This window comes from Lentinus tigrinus (assembly GCF_003813185.1).
Source record: "Lentinus tigrinus ALCF2SS1-7 unplaced genomic scaffold L226scaffold_50, whole genome shotgun sequence".
Taxonomy (NCBI): Eukaryota; Fungi; Basidiomycota; class Agaricomycetes; order Polyporales; family Polyporaceae; genus Lentinus; species Lentinus tigrinus.
The window spans coordinates 139,678-164,897 of NW_027137959.1; the positions used below are offsets into that span (position 1 = coordinate 139,678).

At 56.0% G+C, this 25,220-nt stretch overlaps 10 protein-coding genes across 10 annotated transcripts; 7 read left to right on the forward strand and 3 right to left on the reverse strand.

Annotated features, from left to right (window-relative positions):
• Positions 1-302: 302 nt before the first annotated feature.
• Positions 303-997, forward strand: L226DRAFT_617023 (uncharacterized protein; the record flags this gene model as incomplete). Its single annotated transcript, XM_067686978.1, has 2 exons — positions 303-924; positions 978-997. 2 exons carry the CDS (start codon positions 303-305, stop codon positions 995-997), a joined length of 642 nt encoding a protein of 213 aa, XP_067529765.1.
• A 320-nt stretch (positions 998-1,317) lies between these two features.
• L226DRAFT_516131 (family S53 protease) lies at positions 1,318-3,899 on the reverse strand. The gene is made up of 9 exons (XM_067678468.1): positions 3,855-3,899; positions 3,348-3,785; positions 3,019-3,284; positions 2,702-2,924; positions 2,534-2,635; positions 2,281-2,474; positions 2,074-2,220; positions 1,562-2,009; positions 1,318-1,503 (listed from the first exon to the last, which is right to left on the reverse strand). The coding sequence occupies exons 2-9, from the start codon at positions 3,585-3,587 to the stop codon at positions 1,444-1,446; spliced, it is 1,680 nt and encodes a 559-aa protein (XP_067529766.1). The 5' UTR covers positions 3,588-3,785; positions 3,855-3,899; the 3' UTR covers positions 1,318-1,443.
• Positions 3,900-4,933: 1,034 nt separating this feature from the next.
• On the forward strand, positions 4,934-7,103 carry L226DRAFT_575819 (uncharacterized protein; the record flags this gene model as incomplete). The annotated part of the gene is made up of 5 exons (XM_067685255.1): positions 4,934-4,990; positions 5,051-5,123; positions 5,199-6,736; positions 6,801-6,899; positions 6,948-7,103. The coding sequence occupies 5 exons, from the start codon at positions 4,934-4,936 to the stop codon at positions 7,101-7,103; spliced, it is 1,923 nt and encodes a 640-aa protein (XP_067529767.1).
• Positions 7,104-7,165: 62 nt separating this feature from the next.
• On the reverse strand, positions 7,166-8,505 carry L226DRAFT_304813 (uncharacterized protein). The gene is made up of 4 exons (XM_067673733.1): positions 8,186-8,505; positions 7,672-8,128; positions 7,473-7,615; positions 7,166-7,417 (listed from the first exon to the last, which is right to left on the reverse strand). Exons 1-4 carry the CDS (start codon positions 8,374-8,376, stop codon positions 7,228-7,230), a joined length of 981 nt encoding a protein of 326 aa, XP_067529768.1. The 5' UTR covers positions 8,377-8,505; the 3' UTR covers positions 7,166-7,227.
• Positions 8,506-9,009: 504 nt separating this feature from the next.
• Positions 9,010-11,694, forward strand: L226DRAFT_305089 (DNA repair exonuclease). Its single transcript, XM_067673737.1, has 11 exons — positions 9,010-9,115; positions 9,179-9,309; positions 9,361-9,524; positions 9,584-9,680; positions 9,744-10,021; positions 10,073-10,258; positions 10,311-10,479; positions 10,527-10,963; positions 11,020-11,104; positions 11,155-11,583; positions 11,644-11,694. The coding sequence occupies exons 1-10, from the start codon at positions 9,055-9,057 to the stop codon at positions 11,350-11,352; spliced, it is 1,806 nt and encodes a 601-aa protein (XP_067529769.1). The 5' UTR covers positions 9,010-9,054; the 3' UTR covers positions 11,353-11,583; positions 11,644-11,694.
• Positions 11,695-12,112: 418 nt separating this feature from the next.
• Positions 12,113-13,238, forward strand: L226DRAFT_472099 (uncharacterized protein; the record flags this gene model as incomplete). The annotated part of the gene is made up of 3 exons (XM_067676436.1): positions 12,113-12,561; positions 12,624-12,678; positions 12,780-13,238. The coding sequence occupies 3 exons, from the start codon at positions 12,113-12,115 to the stop codon at positions 13,236-13,238; spliced, it is 963 nt and encodes a 320-aa protein (XP_067529770.1).
• Positions 13,239-13,456: 218 nt separating this feature from the next.
• L226DRAFT_575823 (ArfGap-domain-containing protein) lies at positions 13,457-15,304 on the reverse strand (the record flags this gene model as incomplete). The annotated part of the gene is made up of 6 exons (XM_067685256.1): positions 13,457-14,679; positions 14,731-14,854; positions 14,909-14,951; positions 15,007-15,057; positions 15,109-15,175; positions 15,232-15,304. The coding sequence occupies 6 exons, from the start codon at positions 15,302-15,304 to the stop codon at positions 13,457-13,459; spliced, it is 1,581 nt and encodes a 526-aa protein (XP_067529771.1).
• Positions 15,305-16,507: 1,203 nt separating this feature from the next.
• Positions 16,508-18,773, forward strand: L226DRAFT_304959 (family S53 protease-like protein). Its single transcript, XM_067673734.1, has 7 exons — positions 16,508-16,834; positions 16,890-17,155; positions 17,205-17,427; positions 17,483-17,584; positions 17,641-17,834; positions 17,894-18,040; positions 18,107-18,773. The coding sequence occupies exons 1-7, from the start codon at positions 16,595-16,597 to the stop codon at positions 18,588-18,590; spliced, it is 1,656 nt and encodes a 551-aa protein (XP_067529772.1). The 5' UTR covers positions 16,508-16,594; the 3' UTR covers positions 18,591-18,773.
• L226DRAFT_305056 (uncharacterized protein) lies at positions 18,580-18,926 on the forward strand. The gene has a single exon (XM_067673736.1). The coding sequence runs from the start codon at positions 18,675-18,677 to the stop codon at positions 18,855-18,857; it is 183 nt and encodes a 60-aa protein (XP_067529773.1). The 5' UTR covers positions 18,580-18,674; the 3' UTR covers positions 18,858-18,926.
• Positions 18,927-21,128: 2,202 nt separating this feature from the next.
• L226DRAFT_305052 (family S53 protease) lies at positions 21,129-23,528 on the forward strand. Its single transcript, XM_067673735.1, has 8 exons — positions 21,129-21,528; positions 21,584-21,849; positions 21,905-22,118; positions 22,177-22,278; positions 22,336-22,523; positions 22,577-22,723; positions 22,786-23,233; positions 23,292-23,528. Exons 1-8 carry the CDS (start codon positions 21,289-21,291, stop codon positions 23,361-23,363), a joined length of 1,677 nt encoding a protein of 558 aa, XP_067529774.1. The 5' UTR covers positions 21,129-21,288; the 3' UTR covers positions 23,364-23,528.
• The last annotated feature ends 1,692 nt before the right edge of the window (positions 23,529-25,220 follow it).

A 25,220-nucleotide genomic window follows, 5' to 3' on the forward strand; every position in this document is an offset into this window, starting at 1 on the left:
TGTGGGTTGATTGACGCTCCGAATGTCTCCAGGCTCTTCGCGTCTTGAGTATGCCCGTGCAACCTAGTCAGGATTGAGATCCGGAGTTGCATTGGCTTCTTTTAGCACTGAAAATTAGCTTAGATGTCATTAGATGCCGCAGGAGGGGTCCCCGCATTGGGGACTGGACAAAGCGGCCAAAGCATCGCTTCGTTCAGCATTGAGGTGGCCGCTCCCGCCCTCGGTCCCCGCCAAAGCGCGAGGGAGGATATAACCCGCCTTGGTGTCTCAAACATGGTACGTCGCCAACTTCTTCGAGCCATATGTCGCTGTTCCACAACCCCCTCCTGTCTCCAGATCCCATCGACCGCTCTTCCACGAGGAGCATCACACCGTCGACCAGTAGTGACTCAACCATCACGTCGGCCGCGAGCGATTTGACGGCCACACCGCCGTCCGCTGCTCGACTGACGTCTCGGCAACAGCAGCTGCTGAGTGATCCCCGATGGACACCAGACCTCCTCGAACGCATCATCGCCTTCCCACGCACATACGCCCTGGCCCAACCCGACAAGTACCCCATCACCCACCGGCTGCACCAGCAGCTCATGGCCCTCTCCGCGCGCAGTGTAAAGGCCGGGCCTGAGGGTGTCGACTTCACCGATCCAAATATCGCCTCGACGGTGACCCCCGAGGAGCTCGGCATGATATACGTGTGCAGAACATACGGGGTCGATCCAGTCCGCTACATGCAGGCTGTCCACTCCAAGGACTGCCAGAGGGTGGCGGACTTGATCTATGCGCGTGATCCGACGGCGTGGGACAAGTGGCTGGAGATATATGAGCGGCGTAAATTCTGTATCAACCCGCAGTCGTATGCCCAGATCGCGTATGCCTTGACGGGGCCGTTCAGAAAGCAGTACGACGCTGTCGCCAACGCCAAAGGTGAGCTTTCTCTGTCGTATTCAGAGTTACATAGCCCTGACTACTCTTACCAGCGGCAAGTACATCACAGTGACTTCCTACGCTCATGTGGTGGTTAGCGCTGGATCAAGTATTCGATTATGCTGGATGTTGGACAGGTCAGCTCACATTGATACATCTGTACATGAACACGTACCTCCCAGAATTCGTTCGAAACGACTTGTTGTTCATAGTGTTGTGGACACGGGGTAGCGGCCAAGCCGACCGTATCTCCCTCGAGGGTATGCCCGTATGTCACTGGGGTCAAGACGGACACTCAGCTCATAATCGAATCAGTCTGTCATCGACTCGGACACTTGATGAGTCGAGACTATCGGAGAGAGGCCTGAATCAAATCTGACAAAAGCTGCCAGTGACCAGTGGGAATTGAACAAGAAGTATCAGAGCGTCCTCATAATACACGAAACGAATGAAAGTCAGCCAAGTCCTACAAATCATATATCTTACATTCTTGCAACTGCAAGGGCTTCTACCGCAGACTCAAAGTCCGATGACAAGGGCCAACAATTTGTCGTAGTCCGGCGAGCCCAGACCAGTCGCCTGTATCAAACTGAAGTCAGCCAGACGGGCCTCGATACCGCACAACAAAGGCTCGCACCGGATCCCATCCTTCCATCGCAGGGAATCCCTGCTTCCCGCACCCAGCATTGCTCCCGTTCGTGACGTCGTTGAGCGCCGCGGCGCCCTGCGAGTACAGCAGTGGGTTGATAAACCCGAGCGGGGCCTTGCCCGCATTCAGGCGAGCGTCGTTCAGCAGCGCGACGACGCTCGCCCACACCGGCGTGGATGCGCTCGTGCCGTCAGACAGCCAGAAGGTGCCGTTGATCCTCGTCACGTAGTTCACCCCTTGCGCAGAGACGTCGGGGAAGGCGCGGCCGGTCCGGTTGAACAGACCTGCGTTCGTGCTCCCGAGGGCGTCGAGGTACCCCGAGACCACCGTGCTCTGGTAGTCCGGTCTGGAGAATATGTTCGAGAAACCGCCGCCAGAGAAGTTCGCCACGACTTCGGGTCCGTTGAACCCGGTGGTTGCACCGACGGAAGTGAGGCTGAAAGGAGGAAGTTCAGCGACAGTGGAACTATTGAGAGCAGTGTTGGGGACGGGGAACATACAAAGGACAGGTGCTGGGGAACGTGGGCCCAAACGTCGTAGCGTCGCACGCACTATCAAACGAGAAGCTGTACACGCCATTGTCCCCGGAGCAAAAGAAGACACTGGTTCCACGAGCGCCAAGTTGAGCATACGCATTGCAGAACGTACTGTGATAACGATGACATGAGATACATAGCACACCGGCAGAGGGAGAAGCACAGACTCACTTTGCAAAGTCCTCTGCACCAAAAAAGTCGGACTCGTTGAACCCATAGCTAGTACTGAGCACTAGTGGGAGCTCGTCCAGGCCAAGTAGGAAGTTCACGAGATCGATGAAGCCCTGCCCACCCGCGTCGCCCACAGAGTAGAGCGTTGTCGGCACGCCGGTCGCGACTCCGACGGTGTACTGAATATCCAGGCTCTGCGGAGTGATAAGTTTGCACGAGCGCACCCGAATCAGTGTGAAAGGAAAGCTCGTACCGCTTCACCCGTACCGACACCGCTAGTGACACCACCGTCTACGGACACGACGTTGAACTCGGGAGTGGTGGTGACATCGGGTCTCCATGCCAGGAAGAAAATCTGTCCGTCATTTGATATCGGTCAGGTTTGGTGTGCAGCTGAGCAAGAGCAAACACCCTCACGCACATCAAGGTCGTCCTCAGTCGCTATCTCGTTCAGGTACGCGCTGACGCCGATACTGTTATCTGTAGCCGTAGCAGGTGCACTAGGGAAGTGGTAGTAGTCCTCCAGGCATTGTGGGACGACGTCGATGGCGCAAATATCTACCCCCTGCCGCTTTGTTTTCATCTTTGGCGGCGGCGTGACGACCTCGAAGGCCGGGTTGTGCGGCTTGAGCGGGACAATGAACCTAGAACATGGTAATTCATCAGTCATCAGTCATAGGTCCATTGAATCAGCGATGCGGTGAAGCTTAGCATGCATGGATGCAGACAAATACGTACTGCGTGGTAGGATAGATGTACTGGAGGTGGGGTGCTACCTCGTCTGGGATCGAAACGGACAATGTCCGTGTCAAGGTCAACCCGGTATTTTGGTCCTTGAACTCGGTGAAGTTGGCCTCGAGGAGGTCGTTCGCCTCGGACACGGGGATATTGATGCGCAGCATATCTCCGGACGGCGAGGCGACCTGAGCGTGAATGTTGTGCTGTGTCAGCCAGTCGGTGACGGCCTTGACACTGTCTGGCTTAGGCGCAACGAACGCTTCCACCTAAAAGGGGAGAGCTTGATAAGGCTGAACACACGAGATGTTACAAGCCAAACGGAGACGTACTTCGGCCTTGGATAGGTGCTTCCCATAGTTGGGGCTCTTCGGATCGCTAACGTCATAGAGTGCCGCATGAAGACCATCGATGTTGGTGGGAGGCAAGACCAGAGTTAGCTGGAGGGACGAGGATGGGACTGCCGGGTGTAAAGGGATGAAGTTGGACTTCGGTATGACAGTCGTCTGCCGCCCGTGTACCGCAAGCGGGAGAGTAACGATGCTCAAGGCAAGAAACAGAGGTACGATCATCTTAGTTGTTGCTCGAGAAGGATTGAGACCTAGAGACCTCGTACCAGCCAGGAGGAGAGAGAGGCCTCTTATGCCCCGCGACCGCTACGCAATCTTGGCAGATCGTGCATTCGGACGGATAAAGGTCGGAGAACAATATAAGCCTGTGTTCCGTGGGCGCAAGGAATCCCAGCAATTGGAGCACATGCACACGTATGTCTGCGGCGGTGAAACGCGGGTCCAGGTAGAAGTCAATGCAAATGTTGGGAGGGACAGGAAATGGCTTACGGCATTTCTCGCGCTGACGTCCTAGCACTCTGATTATAGGTCCCGAATAAATCAACGAGAACCACTCGAGGCGCAGCGATGGGCTAGTCATGGGCGTGGCGCACACATTGGAAGAGTCGTCGGAATTGTCCTGAGGAGGCGGACTTACGCCGATGAGATCCAGCGCTCGGAGATTCCGCCCAGGGGTCGCGTCTGAGGATAAGGGCCATGGGTCGGTGAACTTCCGATGAGCGTCACGGCCAGGCAGTGAGTGAGGCTATGGTGGTATATTGACGGCTGCGAGCCGAAAGTCATAATAAGCCGGCTGAGCTCGACTATACTTATGTCCGTGTCTGCTACAAGATGGCTTGCGTGAGAGACAGAGCATTGGACGGCGTAGAGCCGAACAAAATGCACTTACCCCTTTCAGCCTGCCTATACAATGGGTGTCAATGCCTAGCGAGCTCTCGCAGCCTCCCCGCTATCGAGTGCGTTCGAGGCTTGATTGATCCACACGTCCTATATTCTGGGCTGTATGTGCATGGACCTTTGTCGGACTCTCGCTCCGACTGGAATTATCACGAACAGGTCTCGTTCGCATCACTGAGAGTTAGCTGGAGCCTATACAGCGGCACGTTCTATGAGTAACTCACCTCTTAAACGCCGTACTTCCAAAGAACTCCACTTGGAAATAATCCAAGGACTTCCAAGTAGTCGACTGGTAGCCGATTGTCCTCGATCCTGATGTAGAAGCGGCGCCGGCATCGCGACCAAGGTAGTCAATCACATTGCACTATGCCAATCCCGATCGAGAACAGTAGCGCTTTTGGAGATCTTGCACTAAGATGGATTATCTTCACTAACAGCAAACATACTCAAGAGCAAGTCATCGTCGAGATCGAACTCGATCGGGCGTCGCTACTACGGCCAAGCGCCTCAGGCGCTTGCGTTTGTACTTCGTTTGTTCGACAAAGATGGCAATTGAGTCTGAAAAAGAAGAGACGGTCTTGAGAGTACGAACAACGGCAGTGCAAGGGGTGCATAACAACGCGAAGTCTGAACTCACTCGTCTACCTATCCACCGCCCATGATCCTCAGACATGTCGCACTATACCTACCCACCACCGGTACCATATCCCCAATTCTACCCACCAGAGGTACAATATCCCTCAGTCGACCAACAGCCAGGACCATATGCTCAAGTAAACCCGGAACAGGTACAATATCCCCAATTAGACCCCGCACAGGTGCCATATCCCCAAGTCTACCCGTATGGCTATCCCGTAGACGGTGAGCCTTGACCCTGTGTCAGTTGGAGGCTGGCGAATGATGAGACTGATTGTTCAATCTTGACGACGTTCACAGGAAGCGGCGCGCCGCCACTGCAGGCACAGTTCGACATCGAAGCCATGGTCAAGCAGTACGTCAGCGGGGCGCTTCAGGAGGCGATGGATGACTACCGCAAGAGCGCAAGAGAGTGGTTCACCCAGGTCAACGCGCAGTACAGGGCCTTGATGGAAGCGCGGATGAAGGAGGTGGAGGCGAAAGTGCTGATGATGGAGACGGGGATGAAGGCGACGGAGGTGCGCCCCGCCAAGTTGCCCTCGGAGATCGACGTCGACGTCGAGAAGCGTCTGGATGATGCGCTCAAAAAGAAGGCCACTGAGGTGGAGAGCTGGTTCTACCGGCAGGCCGACATTAAGGTCAATGTTGCCGAAGAGCGTCTGGATGGTGCGGTGAAGGAGAAGATCGCCGAGGTGGGGAGCTTGCTGCACAAGCAGGCCGACGCCAAGGCTAGCGCTGTCGAGGAGCGTCTGGATGGCGCGGTGAAGGAGAAGATCACCAAGGCAGAGAGCTGGTTGTGCAAGCAGGCCGACGCTAAGGTCAGCGCTGTAGAGGAGCGTCTGGAAAGTGCGCTCGAAGAGAAGGTCGCCAAGGTGGAGAGATGGCTATTCAAGCAGAGCGACGCAAAAGTCAGCGCTGTCGAGGAGCGTCTGGATAGTGCGCTCAAGGAGAAGGCTACTGGGGTGGAAAGTTGGTTGTATCAGCATGCCGACGCCAAGGTCAACGCTGCCGAAGAGCGTCTGGATGGTGCGCTCAAGAAGGTCGCCGAGGTGGAAAGCTGGTTATGCAAGCAGGCCGACGCCAAGGTCAGCATTGCCGAGGAGCGTCTCAACGATACCCTCAAGGACAAGGTCGCCGAGGTGGAGAACTGGTTATACCAACAGGCCGACGCCAAGGTCAGCGCTGCCGGGGAGCGGCTCCGGGACAGCCTGAAGTCGGACATCGAGCAGCAGATGGTGGTGTTGGGGGAGAAGGCCAATGAGGAGCTAGGAATGCGTGTCTACGAGATGGGCCTGGAGATGGGACGGGAGACGCGGTCTCTCGCTGGAGATATCGAGCAGCGACTCAATAGCAAGATTGGCGCACTGGAGTCGCAGGTTGTGGAGGGGAAAGAGACGCGGTCCCTCGTTTCTGAAGTCGAGAAGCGAGTCAACGGCAAGATCAGTGCGCTAGAAATCCAGATTAATGCGGCGAAAGATACTAAAGGCGCAAAGGAGGCGCACCTCGCTTGTCAGAAACTGGAACTTATGCTGGCCGCCCAGAAGAACAATCTCGAAGCTCGGATTGATCTGCTGGACATCTACTTTTCAGAGCGATTTGACGCAGTTCTGGGCCATCTACGGGATTCCGGCGGGGAAGATAAGGGAGTAAACGACAAGCCGACGCCTAACAGCAGCAATATGCAAAGGCCGGAGGGCAACAAGTGTCCTCCCGACGACGGGTTGAAGATGGTGGAGAGTAGGCCCACAGCGGCGGTGAAGGACTTGATGGATGACCTGGAGCAGAGGTTGCAGAGTCTCGAATTGCGATGCGTGAAGCTCGAACGCTCCATCAGAAAGGTGATACCACGGCACATATACATGTATCTTACCTGCTTACTGAATGTCCGTTTGTATGATCCAGCGCGATAATTATTCTCGAGGAGACGGATTAGCGCGCCACTATGAAGAGGTCCCTGCGCTTGACGGGACGTCTCCAAGCGATTGGGTGTTCGAAGACCTAGTGGGTATCTTTCGCAATCATTGCAGTATGCGGCTAACCACCCACTAGCCGTTTCCTCCCCTTCGCCACGTCTCCGACATTGAGAGGCTTAGCGACGAACAGCTGGTGTTCGCGCTTCAGCGCTATGGCTGCGATAGCATCCCGTACAGTTACACCGAGCGTAAACGGTTGCTGCTCGGGGAGATAGGGTCGAGTCTAGGCTGACTGGATGCGAACAGAAACCTCTATACATTATATTATCAGCACATCGGCCCGAATATTTTAACCACGAACGGTGGACAAGAGGATAGTTTGTATGTGTACGCAACTCCTACAATCGCGTGAGCGCCTAGTCGCGCGCATCTCGTACCTGCGAGTGGCGATGCGCGTGGCCGTTCTCCGGTCTGGACTTGCCCTCCTCCATATCGTCCAGAGCGACCGGCTCATAGTGTGGCTTTGCAGCTTGCGACTCGATGTGCTTGATCCAGGTGTACCAAATGGAGCCCAATAGGATGATCGCAATGGAAGAGGCACGGCCACTGGATTGTGATATTAGCATGGTGAATCGGACCAGCTACAAAGCGAAATACTTACTTGGTGATGGTGTCATGGAAGAGCCAGTATCCAAGCATTGAGGCTGCGACACCACGCACGGCGGAAGACACCATGTGGGTGATGGGAGAGGTAACCTTAATCGACATCAAGCTCGCTACGCTCATAAGGAAGCCGAAGACACCCTGCAATGAGAGACTTCAACAACTGCGATACTTCCAAAACATACGCCAATGCTCACGGTGATGATGGAACCCATCACGAAGGTCGAGAGAGTGCTCATCTCACCCGGGGCACTTTCGTTGGGGCCGAAGAGGAGCTTCATGACACCAGGGAGCTCGCCAACGAGCACGAGAATCGGGGCGAGGACGACCGCGCTGAGCAGATTTGTGTACCAGGACAGGTGCAATGCACTTCCGTGTACAACATCCAAGCTCTTCTTGATAACGACGGAGTGGACGGCAGTAATCATAGAACTGAGGACACCGAAGGTGACGCCAACCAGGGACACCTCAGTGCCGTCAAGGAAGACACCCACGAAGAATCCGGTAGTGACAACAGCGCAAGCAGCGAGGATACGGAGAGAGGGGCGTGCGTGCAAGAGGAAGAAGGACGTGCCGACGGTGAATGGAAGAACCATACCGCGTGCGACCTGGTAGAAAGAGGCGTCGACGTATTTGAGGGTATAATTGCTGAAGCTGTTTCCTCAAAATATTTGGGCAACGCACCGCGAGTTGAAGCACTGGAACACGCACCTGAGCCCGACAACGTTCAGGCCAACCATGGGTATCAGTCCTTTGCAGACTTGCATGTCCAGTTGGAGCGGCAGTTGGAGCAAGCCCGCCATGTGTGCAAACAGGAACAGCACAACGGCAATGACGAGCTGCGCGAGAAGGAAGAACAGGGGAGTATCGGTGGTGTTGAGCACCCATTTGTTTCTGCGCATATAGTCAGCATAATGGCCTCCCTCAGCACGAACTCAGATTAGCGAGGCGGATGTAACGACCCCATCCTCTCGTCGGGTTCGCAAGACACTCAAGATTCCGGGCCTGTTCCATCGCACATGCAAGGAGAACAAGAGGCGCGTCCGCTACGTGTAGCGGGACGGTGTAAAGAGCAGAACGGTGCACTCACGCCATGACCATCTAATCCGTCACCGATGCCATTCAATCTATCAGTCAGACGTCTCAACCACATATATGCGCTTATGACATACAGCCAATGCGGCGACCAGGTAAAAGGAGACCGTGCCAGCCTGCGCAACATGTCAGAGACCTCTCAGAATGTGCACACGACAAGGCTACTCACGACTAACGCCCTGGACGGCGGATGCTGGTGCGACGAAGGGGAGGGCATCTTGCAGTCGTCAAGCCTTCAGGAGTCGTCGAGGACGTCTATGGGAGGGACACGAGCCGACGTCGTAGATGGGGAGCTCGTCGACGCCGCAGTAGTGCTGGCGAAAGGCAAAAAAGGTGGCACTGTTGACGCCAACGGCCTGACTGCGCCGCGCGTCGAGAAAGCGCGCGCGTCCGACGCGTCGCGTCGCGTCGCGTCGGAGCCACATCTGACTTTTGACTTCGACGTCCATCACGGCTACCCCCCTCCTCCTGCAAAAACCGAATCAATGAGCAACCACTCCGACGACGAGCTGGAGGGCATCCCTCCCCCTACCATCCACAACGGCGGTACGTCTTCGTTTATTCCTCTCCAGCCACAGGAACGCATATTGACTTGCAGCGTGCATCTAGACCCCGAGAGCACCATAAAGATCATGCTAGCGACCGACAACCACATTGGCTACAACGAGCGGGACCCCATTCGAGGACAGGATTCGATCAACGCGTTCAAAGAGATTCTGCAGTTAGCGGTGAAGCACGATGTGAGTTTGAGTATCTCGAAGTGGGTGTCGCGCTCATCGCTATGTGGGAAGGTCGATTTCATTCTTCTCGCGGGAGACCTGTTTCACGAAAACCGGCCTTCGAGAGACTGCCTGTACCAAGTCATGGCGCTCTTGCGGGAGTACACCCTCGGGGACCGACCCATACAGATCGAGCTCCTGAGCGACCCCAACGACGGGAAGGCAGCAGGTTACTCGTGAGTGCCTCGGTACTTCACCCTCACACATATTCCGGTACGAATATTCACCTACATAGCTTCCCAGCTATCAACTATGAAGACCCCAACCTGAACATCGCCATCCCCGTATTCTCCATCCACGGAAACCACGATGATCCACAAGGCGCAGGACCGGTAAGCAGGCCGCATATAGTCACGATTCAATAAGTCTTCATAACTGGCCCGCTTCTATCGCAGGAAGGTGCTTTGTGTGCACTCGACATGCTTTCCGTGACCGGCCTGATCAACTACATGGGCAAGATCGACTTGCCACTCAACGACGCCGAAGCGCAGAACACCGGGATCGCCATTCGACCTGTCCTTCTTCGGAAAGGAAACACACGTCTAGGACTTTACGGCGTCGGCAACGTCAAAGATCAGCGCATGCACTTTGAGCTTCGCAGCAACCGCGTCCGCATGTACATGCCTAAGGATAAGGACGATTGGTTTAACATCCTGCTCATCCACCAGAACCGGTACGCAGTGTGTACAAGCTACCTAGGATCACTCTAAAACAGTGGCCACAGGGTAGCCCATGGACCGCAGCAGTCAGTCCCTGAAGGCATGTTCGATGACAGCATTGACCTCATTGTCTGGGGACACGAGCACGACTGCCGCATCATACCCGAGCCAGTGGCGGGGAAGCGGTACTACATCACACAGCCCGGCTCGTCTGTGGCTACGTCCCTTGCCGATGGAGAGTCTTTGGAGAAGTAAGTCCTACGCAAACATCTTGTGCTCCTCTGTCTGACCAGTCGCTCCCAGACATGTCGCGCTACTTACCATCCATGGCAAAGAGTTCCAGCTGACCCCTATACCTCTCCGGGGCGTGCGACCGTTCGTGATTGATGACGTGAACCTGGCCGAGGCTGCGGAAAAGGAGGGGTTCGACCTCAACGACAAGATCGAGATTGCGAAGTACTTGAAGAACAAGGTATGTTGAGGGTCTGTTCGACACCGCTGTGGCTTACCGCTTCGTAGGTCAATGAGCTTATTGACAAAGCTAACGAACAATGGGACGAACGCAACGCACGCGCTATCGCAGAGGGCGAACCCGAGCTACCCCGCCCCCTCCCACTCGTCCGTCTCAAAGTAGATACGACCGATGTCAGCGAGATGTCCAATCCCGTCCGGTTCGGACAAGAGTTCCAAGGCCGCCTCGCTAACCCGCGCGATGTTCTGACATTCCACCGCTCAAAAAAGAGCGCCACGCGCGGCACCAAAGTCAAGGCCGACCAGCCTGAGCTGAGCATTGATGATCCCGAGCTCAGCGTTGCGGAGAAGCTGTCGAAGGTCCGCGTACAGACGCTTGTCCGGGAGTACCTGGCCGCGCAGGAGCTGCAACTGCTCGGCGAAGTCGGCATGTCCGATGCGATTGAGATGTTCGTGGACAAGGACGATCCACATGCTATACAGACGTATGCGTTTCTCTGTGACTTCCTGGCGCTGTGTGCTCATGAATGGACATACACAGACACGTCAGTACTGCTCTTCGATCGCTGATGAAGGGCGTGCAGGCCAATGGGGCTGAGGTGGATCCGGAGAACATCGGGGATATAGTGCGCCATATCTTCATATTGTTCTGCAGACATGCTCACTGCACTACCAGGTTGAGAAAGTACGTGAAGAGCAGGAGCAGAATTACAAGGAGAGGCGAGAGGAGAAGCCATCCAAAGGAAAGGTAACGTCCGACGTACCCCGATTCCATATTGCGTTCCGTCTCCTCATCGCTCTACCTGGTTCAGGGCAAGGCGAAGACCGCGGACGAGTCCGACGCCTCCATGGACTCGATGATGATGGACGTTGACGGTGGTGGATCCGACTTTGAGATGTCCGATGAGCCAGCTCCCAAGAAAGGCCGCGCCAAGGCCGCACCGAAGAAGACCGCAGCTGCGTCGAAGAAGGCTCCAGCCCGGGGCAAAGCGAAGGCCAAGGCGAAGGTAGTGTCCGACGACGACGATGATGAAGAAGAGGACCAGGACGAGATCGAGGAGGAGCCTGCGCCACCGAAGCGCACGAACCGCGCGGCGGTTCTGAGGTGTGTTCTCTCTTGCACCGTCGCAATGGATTGCAGTTCTCACCAGACCGATGCATGCAGCCAATCGAGCAAGAAGGCCCCGGCGAAGGCACCTGCCAGAAAGGCGGCGACGAGTAAGGCGTCGCAAGCAACCTTGAGCTTCGCCCCGACAGGGCGAACGTCAACACGGGCCGCTGCGACGAGGGCGAAACGTAAGGTAGCTGAAACAGTAAGTCTTCTCCTCCCCCTTGCTCGCATCGGTGCCTTCATGCAACAACATTAACATCTGCTTCACCTTGGTACAGATAGAGATCGATAGCGATTAGTGCCTGCGACCGAGGGTTGTATCGTGAAGGAGTGCTTGTGCTAGTTGACGCTATGTGATGATGCCACAGAGTCCTTTTCTTGTTCAGACTCCAGCCCGAAAAGCAGAGGTCCCCAGTGGAAGTTACCGGTACATGGCGTTATTCCGGCGGCTCCGAGCGCTCGTATGGGTAAGATATGCATTGCTCGGAGTGCGGGGTATGCCGCAGTACCTTGCCCCTCTACCATGTCCCTCTCGCGCGTCCCTACTGAGCTTCTACAGGCCATCCTGGCGTTCGCGCTAGACGAACACCCAAGTCCAGGCGAAATCCTCTGCGTCAACAAGACGTTCCTCGAGCTTGGCCAGCCGCTCCTCCACGGTCACCTGCACTTCCACTCCATCAATCAGCTCATCCTCTTTGCCAAGGGTAGCGCACCGCTCGCGTGCGCTCCGCGCTCGGTCGTGATTGCGCTCGCGGGTGGATCCGCTGATTTCGAGGTGTTCAGACATCTCATGGGCGCGCTCAAGCGTTGTCAGCGTTCTCGCGCCATCGCGGCAGGACCAACAGTCGGGCATAGCACAAATGGAGACAGCGAGACCGCACAAGTCGCGCTCGACCTGCTTTCGTTGCGCCTGCACTCGCACAGCAGCAATCCGCACCTGGGCCACATCTACGAGGCCTTATCGCTCGCGAAGTAAGTGCCCCGCCTTCCCTGCGCACGTCCAATCGCATATTCACAGGAGCGCACGCGCGCAGCCCAAAGACGTTCGTCTGGCGAGGGCCCGACCCGGAGCATCACTTCTCAACCGCCGTGAGTCTCTTCTCTTCCCATGCGCGCACGCGCAAGTCGAGCATCGCGAACGCGGCTGACACAACAGATACGTGACTGACTGGCCCCTTCCCGCAACCCAGATCGTGCCCACCGCGACGTACCACCTCATCTGCGCAATCTCGACATGGACGGTCGTCGAGCACATCACGCTCACGAACATGTCCTTCCCCTCGGACGAGCTCGGCGTGAACACGTCCCTCTCGCGCGGCGCACCCTTGCTGCCCCCGCTCCCGAGCCTCCGCACGCTCTACATCGGCCAGGCGACGCTCCTGCCCCCGAGCAGCGTCGCCGCCATGCTCGCCCGCCCGGGGCAGGAAGCTCTCGAGTCTGTCCGCCTTGTCGATACGTACCGCCACAGCATCTGGGGGAACCGCATCCGCCTGCGCGACGTCGAGGACGCGGTGGGGCAGCTGCGGACGATTGGTCCGGAGCAGCGTGTAGAGGCCCTCGAGCGCGTGCGGCGAGTCGTGAGGTGCGAGAAGAAGACGGAGAGGGCGCAGGGCGGAGACAACGGCGACGCGGTCGGGATCCTGACATGATACGAAAGGGCTCGAGCTGTTACACTTATAGAGGACAAGGCTCAAATACCGGCCCCCTACGTTTGATGCGCGCGCGCGTTAGATGCCCTGCTCCTGCAGTCCATTTCTTGATTGTACTGTATGTATGCAAGTCCGGGAAAGCAGTAGCCATGAATACTTACATGCACACCCGATCTTCCAACTCCTGTCCATCCGTTTATCCTTCTTCCGTCCTCCCGTCACATACCCCATTGCTGCTGGCCCTGGAATCCCGTCTGCTGCCACCCCGTCCCTCCAAACGCGCTCGGCTGTCCGTACCCCCCCTGTTGCTGCTGCTGCTGCTGCTGTGGTGCATGCGGCTGCATCTGCTGAAGGAACTGCTGGGCAGACGTCCCGTACTGCCCTTGTTGGGGCTGGTTCTGCATGAACGGGTTCCCCATCTGCATCTGCGGCTGGCCGGGCGTCTGCGAGGGGAAGATCGGCGAGCCCTGCATCATGCCGAGCTGCTGGGTGGGGAACATCGGCGAGCCTTGCGGCATGGGTTGCATCGACATCATGGGCGAGCTTTGGGGCATGGGTTGCGTCTGGATCATAGGCGAGCCCTGCGGCATCGGCTGGGTGGGGATCATAGGCGAGCCTTGTGGTTGTACGGACAGCATGGACTGCTGGCTAAATGAGGACGGTGCGAACGATTGCTGGACGCCAAGGTTGGAGGGAGTGAGGGATTGCCGGCCAAAGGGATTAGGACTTGGCGTCGTGTGTTGCGGCATGTAAGAAGTGGGCGTCGACAGGCCACCCTGTGTAGGCTGGGGCTGGAACATTGACGGAGACGCGCCCGTCATAGTCGGGGTTAGACCGCCCATGTTCATAGAGGACAGACCCGTGTTCAGACTCATACTCCGCGATGCACCGCCAAACGCACCCACGGACTGTTGTTGCGCCAAAGCGGACGGGAAGGGGTTGTTCGGGCTCACCGACAGGCCCGAGAACTGGTTCGGTGGCGCAAGGCCTGTGGTGTTCAACGTGGGCATGCCCATCGGCTGCGGCGTGGCTGGCGATGCGTATTGTAGCGGTAGCGACGAGTTCGCGGCAGGAGCTTGGAGCTGCGCGAGGTCGTTGAAGATGGGATTTGATGACTGCGGTTGCGGTGGCTGCGTCGCTGGTCGTTGCTGCTGGACTTGTCCACTTGAAGGCGTGGAGAGAGGTTGTGACACGGAACGAAATTGCGACTGTGAATACAGCGATTCTGCGGCACGTAATGTGCTCGCCGGTGTCGTCGGCGCCGGCACGGAGGGGATGGTGGCGATCTTGGACGACGACGGTGTCGATGCGATTGCAGAATGAGGCATAGTTTGCGACCGTGTTGGAGCGGAAGATAGACGATCAGCCGCAGATCGCGACGGGCCAAGCAGCGCTGCGACTTGTGCCGAGCGGGATACGTAGGACTTGTACTGGTACTTCGCTGCGACGAGGTCGGGGCATGTCGATGAGACTAATACGGAGGAGGACTCACATCGGATGTACTTCTCCAAGTCGCTATCCCGCTCCGCGTCGATCATATTCGTCGGCGGAGGATGCCTGATTTCGTCCGGGTTGTAGTGCGCATTGGACTTGATGTTGCCCGTCGACTTCATGAACTGTGTACCGACGTACATCACGGGAGCGCTCTGATGTGGAACATGTAGACTTACCTCGACTTGTTCCTTTGTCCATGTGTCCAGCGTCAGACTCTTCCTGCGAAAGGTGATGTCACCCTGCTGGACGAAACACGGAGCGCGACCCTACCTACACCTTGGAGATGTGCGTCCCCATCTTGCGGTGTATGCTCGCACAATTCACGCTGCGGCCCTCGTCACCCCATGTCGACAGGCTTTATACGACGAGTACTCACCAGATGAAGATGCCGAGGTTGTATGATGCCCACCGCGGGTTGCGCGTCTTGCAGTCCGCGCAGATGTCTGCACGAGTCTCGTCCGTCAGGCTAGCCTCTACTGTTGAGTACTGTCAAGCGTACCGTTCCCTGGCTGCGACGCTAGTTCCAGCAGCATCCGTTGGTTCCTCTCAGCGGTAATCTTGTTGATAGACATGGTGAGCAAAGATCCCGCGCTTGGACTTCTCGGATCCGGGGGCGATTAGGTCGCAGAACGAGGATGTGTGTTGTAACCTTGTCGCCGGGCTCTCGCACGTCAGCAGTCGTAATGTGGTCGTCGTGATGAGCTCGTTGTTGCCGTTGCCGTCGGACGTAGTCAACGTTAATGTCGAGGATGAGAATCGCGATGATGACGGTGTAGAGCGAAGACGTTAAGCGCCGTCGGTGTGCACGACTTTGGACTCTAGAGAGTGGCACAAGTTGACCCCATCCATCACTTGCTTCGCCACTCTTCGAAAGTCGAAACCTGTCCTCCATGACCTCGCAAGGTCTCGCACTCGTCCATCATCACTTTTGTCTACGGTATATCATTAAAGACGCCAGCCTGAGCACAGTGTCAACTACGAAGGCTGGACTCGGAACTCGGGATTTGCGCCTACGAAATCACCAGCTTGTCAGCGAAATTCAGGCTTGCGTCAGGAACTGCCGGTAAATTGGAGGTGGGCCTAAGTGCTTGGGTACGCACACTTCTGTGGACGGTATAATGAGGAGCAAGGATCTGCTAAAGCGACCAGGTAGGAGTCCTACAACATCTCACGCACTATGTAAGATGGACTGACCGCACGGCGGATATGCCTCCAGAGCATAGTGAAAGTTGGCCTAACATCTTTCCAACACTGACTCATAGCTGTCTTGAAGATCGCTGCAACACGACCCGCCCAAGGTATCAACTTGCACTGCCAACGGCGATAGCGTTGGGCGTGTACTCCCGTACTTTGGCCGACTCAGCCTTCTTTTCCCCACGTCTATAATAGCGTACGTCCTCTGTACCTGGGCCGGGCCCCTTCGAAGTCGAATATCGCGTTATGCATCTTCGCTGCCGCGACTTAAAATCTCCTCAAGTCCGCCTCTTCTGGACAGCGCCGACACTCCTTGTCTCGTGTTCTACGCCCTCGACTAGCCCATCTATGTGCGCCTCGGTTGCCTCTGGTTTACAAGCCTATCAGAAGGCTCGAAGCCTCCCAGTCGGAGATGTCGTAAGTCGATGGCTCGGTCTCGTACCCCCGCCTGCGACTCTATTGGCTCCATTGTCCCTTCCGGCTCCAGAACTGATGCCCATGTGCTCAACGTGCGGCTCGTACAACGGAGGATGTGGCTTTCTGTCTCCGATGTTCGTCGGGCGGCCAGGCACAAGCCACCGGTGGCAGGTCTTTAAGAGGGCAGCATATTTGTCGATCCTTGTCCCAGGTCCCTACATAGGTCCTGGATTGCTCGAACGAACCGAAAGATGATCGCAACCCCTCTCGTTGCCCTCGTCATAGCGACTCTCTCACTTGGGGCACACGGCCGTCGGACGACCATTGTACCCAAGCCGAACTTCGTCCCTCTGCGCCCAGCACCTTCGACGTCGTCGCTACAGCTGACACTGGCCTTGCCCCCGACGAACATCGATGGTCTTCATGCGGCGTTGTATGACGTTAGCGACCCGAAGAGTCCAAACTATGGAAAGCACTTGTCGAAGGCTGAGGTACGTGGATATGTGTCCCTGCCCTGCTTATACTTACAGGCACTCTCCCTCTCAGGTCGAAGCCTTCGTTGCGCCTAAACCAGACAGTGTGAAAGCTGTCACGGACTGGCTCACACAGCATAGCCTCCGTCCCGAGGCGGTCTCTCCATCCGGCGATATGTTGCGCATTGACATTCCCGTGTCGAAAGCAAACTCTCTGCTCGGGGCGAACTTCACCGAGTTCAAGAACAAGGACAGCGGCACGACCTTAGTACGGACATTGTCCGTCACGATCCCTGACGACTTGGAGCCCCACCTACAGTTCATCTATCCTACGACACAGTATGCATTGTTCCGTTTTACGCCGATGCGGTACTGATCGAGGTAACAGGTTCATCGTGCCCCTCAAACCGGAGAACCCGACCTTCCAGGTTGTCAATCCGCCGAAGTTGTCTCGGAAGCGACAGTCGATGCCGGAACAATGCGCTTTTGAAGTTTTCCCGGAGTGTCTGCAGGACTTGTACCATATCCCTACCGCTCCTGCCACCGCATCGGGTAACAGTCTGGGCGTCAGTGGCTATCTCAGCGAGTTTGCGAGTACAGACGATCTCGATGTGCGCTACGTTCATTTGAGTCTACATCCTGACACATGGCTCACATGTCGACCAGATCTTCTTCGATGCCTTCAGGCCGGATGTCACAACCGCTCCAGAGTTCGATGTCGTCTCTGTAGACAATGGTGTCACGAGCGGCGACGGGACGCTCGAAGCTGTAAGTGTCTTTCTACTTGCCTCCATGGCATGCTGTTACTTAGTCGTGAGATGTAGAGCCTCGACATTCAATACACCGTTGGGGTCGCGACAGGTGTCCCGACGACGTTCTACTCCAACGGCAACCCGTTCGCGGACGGCTTCATAGATATGGTCAACTTCCTACTCGCCCAGGACGAGCTCCCCCTCGTGCTCACCACGAGCTACGGTTTCGACGAGGCCAGCTTCCTAGGCGCAGAAGACTTGGCAAAGTAGGGCCTTGTTGATCACGAATCAGTGATCACCGCTGCTGACATAAATACTTCGTCAGCACGTTCTGCAACGCGTATGCCCAGCTCGGGGCTCGGGGTACCAGCGTCTTCTTCTGCTCCGGGGACAATGGCGTGTACAGCTTCTCGTTCAACAGTCTTTGCGACGCCACCACGTTCGGGGCTACCTTCCCGAGTACCTGTCCTTTGTGCGTCCTTATCTCTATCATACACTCCCGGCTTTAGTACTGCCTCTGACGTCCGCTTCCTCCCAGCTTGACCTCCGTTGGCGGGACCCAGAACATCCCGGAGGTTGCAGCCTCCTTCTCTGGGGGTGGCTTCTCCAACATCTTCGCCCAGCCTGACTACCAGAGCGCCGCGGTCGAGGGCTACCTCGACGCCCTCGGGAGCACGAACGACGGCCTGTTTAACCGCACCGGCCGCGCGTTCCCTGACGTCTCTGCACAATCCGTGAACTTCATCACCAGGATCAACGGCACGTTCGGCCTGGTTCTGGGCACGAGCGCGTCCACGCCGACGTTCGCGAGTGTCGTTGCGCTGCTCAATGACGCGCGGCTGAACGCCGGGAAGTCTCCCCTTGGGTTTATCAACCCGCTGCTGTACTCGCAGGGTGCTTGTGCGTTGAACGACATCACGAACGGGAGCAACCCAGGGTGTGGAGCGCAGGGCTTCCCTACGATGGAGGGCTGGGATCCAGTACGTGCAATGCTCTTGTGTATGCGAGGCTTGTGGCGCTGATATGTGTCTTCGCAGGTGACTGGTCTCGGCACACCCGACTATGAGAAGTTGTTGGCCCTCGTCACAGGGCTCTGAGCTGGAGGCATGGCCTTCGCAGTCACATGCAGTTGGTGCGTCATGGCAGCATGTCGGAATATGTCCGTTGGCGGATGGTACATTATGTGGACACTCTGCTGCTGCTTTTATGGGATCATCCTACTCTATGGACAATTGAATACTCCCGAAATCAGTATCTCGGGGTCGCCTTGTATTGAACATACAGTATAGACACGGCGGACAAAGGACAATGTTATCCCCCGTAATAGGGCAAAAAAGGCCGTGACAGGTTTTTCGAAGACAACCTTTCACTGGCCTGTTACGTCCTTTCAGCCCAATTTGCCCGGAAAAGTTGTCTTCCGCAAAAATATCACTGGCCTTTTACAGCGTCGAAAATCCTGCAATGCCCGCCGTGAGAGGAGATCTGATCCACCTCCACGACGCGACGCGCTCGTGACACTAGATCGCACGTGATCGACGCCAGATAGCCCTTGGCGCCCAAATCTCTCCAACGAGGCCAGCGAGCTCTCTGGTCCCGCGTCCCACCCATATCCCCCACTATGTAACAGCTTCGTGCTGCATATTGAGTTCAAGGTACGCGCACGCTTATATTGTTCTCTATATGCGCTCAAAAAGCTCTCTGTGCTAGATACACGGCAACGACCTCCGAATCGTCTGGATCATGAAGGGCGGCGCGCTACCAGGGCTAGTACTATTTGTTATCAGTGGCGAGTAGTGAGTGGTGAGTGACAGTCTAAGACCATGAAACGGACACTCGGGCTCATTCCGATCCGCGTTTTCAGACAACTTCGACGGTTAGGATCTTCCTCGACACGTACGCGAACCCAACAACAACCCTACTTCCACGCATCTTAGCCATGCTTGAATGGAATGCGATATGGAGCGTGACGGTGAGAAGCCCAACTCGGAACTTGCTTTGTGAATGCCATGCGAACCAGGATAACTGACGAGCCCTCGCGCATGGAACAGGTGAACATCCGCCGCACGAATGCCGGTACCAAAGTGGAGATCACGTACCTCCGTGAATAGTGCCCCAACGTTTAGCTAAAATGATAAACTTGTGAGCCATCATTCGAGGCGTATAGCTTGAACGATGGTGTTGATTGTTTTCAGGGGAACAACTTGTGACCGACTCCTTCACGAATCACCGTCTATGGTGCGAGCGTTAGCTTCTCCACTCTCAGCAGCGATCTCACGTATTACTGCCGCGTATTGATCAGGTGGCTTCCTTCGGCTTCGGGCGGCAGTTCAGAACAGCTGCAGCTTCTCTCGTCAATCAGCCCCCCCCCCCTGCAAGAATCGTGAAGTCGAAGGGGTGTTGCGGAGATTGGACGCTCAAGGATGATTGGACGTTCGGAGCCGTCTGCCTGTAAGTTCACTCTCCAATCTGAGATGCATCAACTGCGTTCATCATTGGTCGTATAGGTCTTCTAGCCGTTCAGATGTCATAGAGTTCAAAGCGATTGGGTCCATGGAGAGCCTCGAGCCTTGACCTTACTTCTGCGTCGAGACACTGTGAAGCAACACTTCTGCGGGGCCTCGCCGGCATGCCCATCATATCAGACAGGTGGCCATGACGTGTTCAATGACTTGCCGCGAACCATTGCCTCGTTGAAGTCGGTATTCTGGCCCATGCTTGATCGCCTCCGAAGGCTCAGAACCAACCTCCTCCCTTGTTGGTCCGCGGCTGTTCGGCTTCATGAACGTCCCGCGATCGTTCCGGCAGTGCGAATAGTGGTTTCTTTGAGACATCTCGAACGATAGGTCAGCACGATCAGGGAGCTGAGTTGGAAGGTGCAAGATGCATGGAAATGTCAAGCGAGGCTGAGTATGTTCGACAACCTGGTATTGTTGCAGCCTTGAAATGTACGACCAGGGCATTTGATCGGCTCAAGAAGACGTCGGAGAGGACACACACGCCGCAAGGGTAAGAACGATTCACGCCATTCATTGAAGCGCTGTCTCTCATGCATGCATCCTACGGAAGGCTGGAGACATCGTCTGAACCGCGCAGGTCCCTGCGTACGCTATTTGTGACCGTAGTGAGTCCACTTCATCCGACTGTCGAGCAAATATCTGATCAGGCAAACCACCGCTGCAGGTCCCTCCTGCGTTGTCACATTTCGACTCGACTGCTTGCGTCCGTGGTGTCAGGCTGCTTCTGCATCCCTCTTGTCGTTCTACCAAGCGCTGGCTCTCGTCATCGTCGATCATCCCTGTCCCAACCAAAGTCCGCCTCTTCTGAAGAGTTCCGAAGGCCCTTCGTTTGTGCTCTACGCCCTGGATCTAGCCAATCTATATGCGTATGTGTCTCGGTTGGTTCTAGTTGGGGCTCTGACAGAATGCTTGAACTTTCAGAGTGCGATGTGCCGTAAGTTGGCCTCGCATGTCGCTTCTCATGGACACTACTTACCATAGCTAGGAAAAGTCCATGCTCATGTGCCCATAGCACAGAGGGCCTACGCCTGGGACACTTCGTTCCTGGTTTTTCACTGGCTGGATGTGGAACATGCCAGGACTGGGTAGTGGACGCTTGGAACATGCCAGGACTGGGTAGTGGACGCTGGGTATAAGAGAGCCCCTTCTAATCGTCCGTCAAACCAGGCTCCAACAGACGTCTCATCTGATAGAACCAACAACTATGTTCCCAGCTCTTCTCACCGCCCTCAGTATCGTAGCACTCTCGCTTGGGGTACTCGGCCGTCAGACTACCGTCGTACCCAAGTCCAACTTCGTCCCGCTGCACCCAGCATCCACATCTTCGTCGCTTCAGCTCACGTTGGTCTTGCCCCCTGCCAACATCGACGGGCTTCATAGGGCACTCTACGACGTCAGCGACCCCCAAAGCGCGAACTATGGGAAGCACCTCTCCAAGGCAGACGTAAGTGCGCGCACCTCTGATTTGCACAGTAAACTTACGCTGCCCTCTCCTCTAGGTCGAGGCGTTCGTTGCGCCTGAGCCGGATAGCGTAAAGGCAGTCACCGACTGGCTCGCGCAACACAGCATCCACGCACAGACGGTTTCGCCGTCTGGAGACATGTTGCGTATCGATATACCTGTGTCGACAGCGAACACCCTGCTCGCGGCCAACTTCACCGTCTTCAAGGACAAGTACTCGGACGTCACTCTGACTCGGACTTTGTCTGTGACGATTCCCGACGACGTGGCGCCTTACCTGGAGTACATCTATCCTACTACTCAGTACGCACCCCTTCATGCGCATCATTGATCAAGTACTCACCAAAGCCGACACCAGGTTCGTCATGCCCCTCCAGCCGAAGAATCCGCCTTTCGAAGTTGTCACATTGCCACCGAAGTCGAAGCGGCAGACCGACTTCTGTGCAGTCGATGTCCTTCCGGAATGTCTGGAGAGCTACTACCACATACCCACAACACCTGCAAATGCGACGGGAAACAGCATCGGCGTCAGTGGGTATATTGATGAAATTGCTTCGGAGCAGGACCTCCAGGTAGGTGAACGCGTGCCCCTACTGTCAATGCACTGAGCGATACCTGGCACTTGGGCAGATATTCTTCTTTGCATGGAGACCCGACGTTCCTACTCCCCCGGAGTTCACGGTTGTGTCCGTTGAAGGTGGTATCACAAGCGGGCAGGGGACACCGGAGGCTGTAAGCGGGTTTCGACTTTTCGCCTCAGATACATGATCTCAAAAGCTCTCTATGCAGAGCCTGGACATCCAATACACCGTCGGGATCGCTACCAACGTCCCAACAACCTTCTACTCTGTCGGTGAGCCATCTGCACAAGGCGCCATTGATCTTGTCAACTTCCTCCTCGGCCTGGACGAGCTTCCGCTGGTGCTCACCACCAGCTATGGCTTCTTCGAGTCCGGGTTCGACGTAGATTTTGCGAAGTGAGTGCATGACAACTTTTCATTGTTGTTTTGTCTCATCGGTGCCATTTCAGTACCTTCTGCAACGCGTATGCCCAGCTTGGTGCCCGAGGAACCAGCGTCCTCTTCGCGTCGGGTGATACCGGCGTGTATGGCTTTGAATTCGAGGGTACTTGCAACACTACAGTATTCGAGCCCACTTTCCCCAGCGGCTGCCCGTTGTAAGTGCGCCGTGCTAGCGACTAAGCGTGGTACTGAACATCATCAATTCCGCTCACCACAGCTTGACTTCCGTCGGCGGAACGACAGGATTCGACGGTCCTGAAGTCGCCGCAGACTTCTCCAGCGGTGGATTCTCCAATATTTTCCCTCAACCCGACTACCAGCGCACTGCAGTTCAGAACTACCTCAATACCATTGGAACGCTGAATGCGGGCCTCTTCAACAGCAGTGGTCGCGCCTTTCCCGACGTCTCCGCACAGGCGGTGCGCTACATCACCGAAGTCAACGGGTCCTTCATCGGGATCAACGGCACGAGCGCATCGAGCCCGGTCTTTGCTAGCGTTGTCGCGCTGCTGAACGACGCCCGGCTGAACTCCGGCCAACCCCCACTAGGGTTCATCAACCCGCTGTTGTACTCGCAGGGTGCTGCTGCGCTAAACGATGTCACGAGCGGGAGTAACCCGGGGTGCGGAACGCAGGGCTTCCCCGCCTTGGAGGGATGGGATCCGGTAAGTGCAGTTGTTCCTACTGGTTGTGATATATCGAGCTGATTCTAGTCCAACACAGGCGACTGGGCTCGGCTCGCCTGACTTCGACAAGTTACTGGCCCTTGTCTCAGGTATTCAGCCGGGGTTGTGAGTCGCACAGGGGGATGTATATCGTAACTCAGGACAGAACTTTTGATTTACCGGAGTCGCGTCTTGCGAAGCCTCGATTGTGTACGATACTGTGATGACTGAATGCCATGGGAACTTGGACAGACCCCACTGCTTCATCGCGATGGACTACCATACACGTAAATGCGCCCTCAATACCGAACCAAGGTATAAAATACACTCATACTTCTGTCGCACTCTTTGCAATCGTATGTGCAACGTACGGAATGCGAATGGCAAGATATGTTTCCTTCAAGGATCGTGACCATAGACATAGCTTCTTTTCCGAAGACATTGCTACTTATCGGTGGTATCACATCTCTGTCTCATTGATGCTCTCCGAGCCAAATCTCGAGTCTCCGATACTACAGCAGTCGTCGTGGTTGTGATGATTCCTCTCCCCGCGCGCGCTCTCTCCTCCGCGCCTGCTGACTAAGCATCTTGTACTGTCCCCGATGTCCTCTCAAGCTTCCCTCTTCTCCTCCTAGGTCCCAGATGCCCTGACCGCCCTGCTCCAACGTTTGACACATGGACGAAGGGGTGGACTGAGGTAGTGCTATGTCCTGCTAGATCCCCATAGCGGTACGCAGTTCATGATCTTGCATCCAGGCTAATGCTCGCCGCTACAGCTCGGACGAAATCAGGCATTCTCCTTCGAAGAGCGTGTTCGATGCGGAGGGCGATATCTACCATCTGATGTGAGTCCTCCGTCATCTCGTCGACATGTACTCGACCTCGTCGTCGCCAAGTACCAGTACAAGTCCTTCGTACCCCCTCAGAGTCCCCTTTGTCCCAGCCGGCTGACATGGCCCAAGCTTGCTCAGCTCCGGGGAGCGCAAATACCGTGAATGGTAAGTAGCACCAACAATGATAGTCCCGGGCACCGCGTCAGGTCGTTCAAGCCTTCGGAGAGCTTTGCGCCAACAACTGGAGCAGGAGCGCACTGCACTTCTTCCACTTTTTTCTCGGAGGAGCTCTGGATTGCAGCACGTAGTCATGGGGGATATGCTTATCCGTATTCCGTTCAGCGCAAGTCTCTTCCCTGCTTGGGCTCCTCGCAATATGCAGCTGCAGTGATCGTTTACCTTCTGCTCCAACGCGGCTGGTACGACCCATTGCATCTGCATCGACACCGTCGTCGTCCAGGATCACCGTCACCCCTTCCCCTTTCGTTGACGACAGATTACGCGTCATAGAATCGTTGTACTCGTAGTCGCAATTATATTTCATGCTACTACTACAAGTGGACAAGTCCTCAGCAACGACCAGCAACGCAGCCACCACAAACGCAGTCATCAAATCTGTCTTCAACAATCTTCCACAAATCCAAGCACCTGCTGCGAACTCGTCGCTACCTCCAGTTGCAATCTTGTTCCGTATCTCAACCTGTCACCGCGCATACAACTGGTAAAATGCAGCAGCGACGACCAACGACGCACCCCAAGCACAGTCACCAAATTCTTCAACGACCCGGTGCGCTTCGAGCGCCAACCGCGAACCGCCGCCACAGTACGCATTGCCGGCGACGTCGCAGCCTATAAGCATGCTGACCGTTGAACGCCACAGGTCTAGCGCGCGAGGAACCAGTTCGGAGAGCCTCTCGATAGGCCCGAACAATCCCTTTCCGCCTCGACACAAATGCTTACAGGGGGGCCGTTGTCCTGTTCTCGTCGTCCCCGCTATATTGATGGCGGATCGAGACTGGGACGCTCAATACCGTCTAGTACGCGTCCGGAACGATCTGCCTGTGAGTTTGCTCTCCATTTGAAGAGACATCCATTGTGCTTATCATTGGTAGTACAAGTCTTCTGGCCGACCCCGACCGGAGGTGTCAAGGTTC